At 49.8% G+C, this 2617-nt stretch overlaps 1 protein-coding gene across 1 annotated transcript; it reads right to left on the bottom strand.

The window, feature by feature from the left end:
- Window positions 1-1039: 1039 nt before the first annotated feature.
- LOC110924738 (extensin-1-like) lies at window positions 1040-2254 on the bottom strand. The gene is made up of 2 exons (XM_022168731.1): window positions 1469-2254; window positions 1040-1063 (listed from the first exon to the last, which is right to left on the bottom strand). The coding sequence occupies exons 1-2, from the start codon at window positions 2252-2254 to the stop codon at window positions 1040-1042; spliced, it is 810 nt and encodes a 269-aa protein (XP_022024423.1).
- Window positions 2255-2617: the final 363 nt, after the last annotated feature.

Here is a 2617-nt window from a genome sequence, read left to right as displayed (position 1 = left end):
CTTTGGCTCAGTGTCAGAAAACTTGTCTAGGCGGATAGCCTCCTCAGTGAGAGCCACGCTCAGATCAATTGCCTCAGTGATTGTTGCAGGCTTGGAGGAGGTCACCATACTTATGATTTGAGGAGCTAATCCCCAAATGAAGCGCTCAACCCGCTTGAATTCTGGAGTGACCATATAAGGTACCACATGCGATAAGTCATGAAACCTCTGAACATACTCTGCGATCTTCGGACCTTCCATTTTCAAATGCCAGAACTCAGTTTCCAATCTTTGGATTTCAGCGCGAGAGCAATACTTTTTGCGCATAAGTTCTTTCAGTTCGGTCCAGGTTAGTGCGTAGGCAGCAGCTTCTCCAAGAGTCTGCACTTGCAAATTCCACCAGGACAGGGCTCCATCCAAAAATAGCCCAGAAATGTAGGTGACTTGCTGGTCTGGTACACATTTGCTCATGCGGAGAACAGATTCAGTCTTCTCGGCCCAACGAACGAAAGCGACAGCACCTCCGGTGCCATCAAAGTTGACTGGCTTGCAGTCTAGAAACTGCTTGTAGGTGCACCCTGCACATACGTTACAACATATGAATGGCATTAGCAACCTTGCTAGAGATATCCAATTAGGTCATGGTATGCCTTAATGACTTAGTATTACCATGAGGTGGATTGTTGTTGCCAGTATTGCCAGAATTACTTCCACTAGTCCCTCCTTGAGAGGCGGCGTACTGTGCGATGGCAGCAGCGATGACTTGCTGGAGTTCTGCCTCATTGGTAGGCATCGGCGTTTGACGTCTCGGCATCTTCTAAAAGATGTGTTCACGTTGGTCAGGCCATAATAAAGCGTACGTATATAATGATAGTAATAGTACATAACATCTCATGTTACAAATAGACCAATCACATAACATCCCATGTTATAAATACATCAATCACACAACATCCCATGTCATAAAACATAAATAATCAATCAAACATCATATATGATGAGAATACTGTGATTGCCATATATCGAGACCACATAGTAAAGTGTACAGGTCATAATAATGTCATACATCATCATCGACTAAGGGCTACATCACCCCAGTCCAAAAGATATCAAATCAGTGTCAATACATCCATATACATGTCAACAAAAGTCAGAATCAGAATGTAGTCTCCAAAAATGTTGTGCGGTCAAAGCAATCGCCGTCTTCTCACCAACGTCCACCCGTACGGTACTGAAGAGCTCTACACTGATGGCGGTGGAGGAGGGGAAAATGGGTGAAGAACAAACGACGCAAATGGAGCCAGTCCTCCTCCATGGCTCTCTGGGAACGCAACCAAGAAGCAACCTGCTGCTCTAGTGCCGAAAGGCGTGCAGCATAGTCAGGTAACAACGGTCGAGGGTGCTGCGAAGAAGCAGGGTGGGTCTGACCCTGACACTGGCACGGCGGTGGCTGAGCTCTCTCAAGCTCCTGAACACGCCGTGTGAGCACCTCCTGCTGGACAACAAACGACATGAGTACATCCTCAACAGAATACCCCATGTGGAAAGGATGGTAGGGGTCGGTCGGTGGCATAACAGGTGGTGACGTCCAAAGGAATGGCTCACTGGCTGGATCAAAAGGTGATACAGGAAATGGAGGAACAGGGGGTACAACAGGTGAAAACTGTGGTACAACTGGGATAGGTGTCGGTACGTGTCCAAAGGGATGAGCCGAGGAACCCTCTCCAGGTCGCGCTGGAGGTGTAAACTGATGAAACATCGCAGGTAGGTCAGAGTGGTGAACACCAGTAATGGGGTGCAAAGGGATCTCAGGGGGAACTGACACGGGTGCAGGAACGAGAGTAACCGGTACCACGAAAGGTGGGTACTCGTCATCGTCATCAATCCATCCATGCTGGGTGTGCTCATCTCGTGGGCCAGCATGTGCCTCAAAAAGTGCACGATCAAACTGCACAGGCATAGGGTCAAGATGGGGTGCAACAAGAGGGTCAACGGGTATATCAGCGACAAACGGGGCGTCAACATGATCAGCAGCAATAGCATGGTCACCCTCCAGTAGTGGAGCATCAACAGGGTGATCATCAATGGGTGGGTCAGCAATCACAGGATCAATAATGGGTGCGCCAGCATGAACAGGGTCATGCTCAAACACTGGGTCTGGAGCGGCTACCGGCTCAAGGGCCATGGCATGCTCGGGGTCATCGAACGCCATCTCAAAATCAAACTCAGGGTCAATCGGATCAACTGGGTCAACTGGGTTAACCGGGTCCTCCATAGGCTGATCCAGTGGTATAAACTCGATCTCCTGATCTGGGTCGAATCCTGGGGGAAAGACAGGATCGGAATCCTCCTCAACATCGTGACCGAAAGCAAAGCTAGGGGCAGGGGCAACAGAGGATGCCCTATCAGGATCTGAACCGTGGGAAAAGTGTTGCGCATCCTGAGTATGCGATGGTGCGGAGGCCACAGACTTGAAAGAGTCTGGGACCGGTGAGTGTGCAGGTGACTCCTCAGCGGGAGCATCTGCGAGTAACAAAAGATCACCAGCAGCTAGAAGGGCCTCGCCTGAACATCATCCTCTAGGGGCTCATCATCAAACAGATCGACGTCGTCGTCAGCGTCGGCGTCGAGGAGCATA

This window comes from Helianthus annuus, chromosome 17 (genome assembly GCF_002127325.2).
Source record: "Helianthus annuus cultivar XRQ/B chromosome 17, HanXRQr2.0-SUNRISE, whole genome shotgun sequence".
NCBI lineage: Eukaryota > Viridiplantae > Streptophyta > Magnoliopsida > Asterales > Asteraceae > Helianthus > Helianthus annuus.
This window is presented reverse-complemented; position numbering and strand designations above follow the sequence as displayed.